The following is a 1,540-nucleotide window of genomic DNA, read 5'->3' as shown; positions in this document are numbered from 1 at the left end:
TCTCTTTACATAACTAAGAAAACAAACTCTAGAAAATAAATTGGATGGCATAAACATGGTAGATAGGACAACAATGCAATTCTTTATTTGTTATCAGCTACAATAATAAAAACAAGTTCAACAGAAGCCATGTAATGATTTAATTTTGTTATACTTACAGCAGATTATAGCAGCTATATCTCCAACTCAACCTACTTCCTATGACAACATGCTATGCAATTAATAAAGGCGTTACTATTGTTGTGTCTAGATTACAGGATCATTCAAAGCAGAGTGGGAGTTGCAGTTTCCTTTTTAAAAAATTATAAAAGAGACAGCATCTGGAGCTGCAGTTATAAACTCATATTCAGGAAATGATAAAGATGTTTTATCTATTTCTTTTGTTCATTGGATCTTTAGTAACATTTGACAATGTGTCAGCTTGTTACTGTCCACCCAGCAAACAAATTGATTCAAAACTGTTAAAAAAATTGGGCATTGCAGCACTTGAAAATAAACTAGGTCATTCAAGGTAAGTTATAAAATTATTTTAATAATCTTGTATCATTTCTATTGCTAGCAAGCAGATATGTGTTCCTTACACCACCACACTTAAAGAGTCAAAATTGATTCCTAACTTTGACAAATCAAAGAGTGTTATATCTGAAACATTCTGTGATCCTAAGGACAGTGATGGATCTATTACCTGTAAAATAGAAAGCCCTTTCTTTGCATTGAAAAAGTGCTACTCATAAAAATATCTCTGTATCAATCAGGTAGTGTGACCTTCCTTTATGGAGCAGACTTTCAATGTTCTGGTCTCGATCTACCAAAAGCTTCAAATGCTAAGAATGGTTCATGATATTATTATTTTATTTTCACTATAGGGAAGTGCATTGATTCAATTTTTCTACAAGACAAGCAATAATGTGGTACAACAGATGATGGTTGTTTCCCTGCCTTACAAGTGGACTTTGTTGTTGGAAATGGGGCTATAGTATATCTGGGTCGATTGTGTACCCCAGCGATTTAAACCTAAATCAAGGTTTGCAAACAGAAATATAGATCTAAATGAGCATGAGGTACAAGCCAATTTAATTCCATTTTAATCACTATTAAAATGCAGATTCATGGAAAGCAGGCCCACTGACTTACAAAAGTAGATATGAATAACTCACAGTCAAACTCAGGGCAAGGAAATAGTGTGTTAAATTTTTGATAAATTACATAATGTCACTTACAGACTGTAACGCTTTAGAGGAGATAGACTTCTAATCTTCAAGTGAGGGATGACATAGCCTTTGGTCCTGGTATACTGTTTGAGGCTAAAAAAGTGCAAATAGACCATTTTTAGGCTATAGAAAACTTACAAATTATTTTTAAAGGCATAATGACTATCTATTCAAATCAAATTTATCATCACCAGTAAGGAATTCCTCCAAATGTACAATGGCAAATGTATGCATATTTGTACTTTAGGAAAAATCCAATGCAACTGATCAATAATGTAGTTAAATATATCAAAATTGTCAAGAAAATTAGATCTAGTGGATGGTCAGGT

At 32.9% G+C, this 1,540-nt stretch overlaps 1 protein-coding gene across 1 annotated transcript; it reads left to right on the top strand.

Annotated features, from left to right (window-relative positions):
* Window positions 1-340: 340 nt before the first annotated feature.
* Window positions 341-1,053, top strand: LOC109590178 (uncharacterized). Its single transcript, XM_020006099.1, has 2 exons — window positions 341-511; window positions 560-1,053. Exons 1-2 carry the CDS (start codon window positions 354-356, stop codon window positions 732-734), a joined length of 333 nt encoding a protein of 110 aa, XP_019861658.1. The 5' UTR covers window positions 341-353; the 3' UTR covers window positions 735-1,053.
* Window positions 1,054-1,540: the final 487 nt, after the last annotated feature.

The sequence above is a fragment of the Amphimedon queenslandica genome, unplaced genomic scaffold, assembly GCF_000090795.2.
Source record: "Amphimedon queenslandica unplaced genomic scaffold, v1.1 AMPQUscaffold_10396, whole genome shotgun sequence".
Taxonomy (NCBI): Eukaryota; Metazoa; Porifera; class Demospongiae; order Haplosclerida; family Niphatidae; genus Amphimedon; species Amphimedon queenslandica.
The sequence above is the reverse complement of the archived record's forward strand: the minus strand, read 5'-3'. Positions and strand labels throughout refer to the sequence as shown.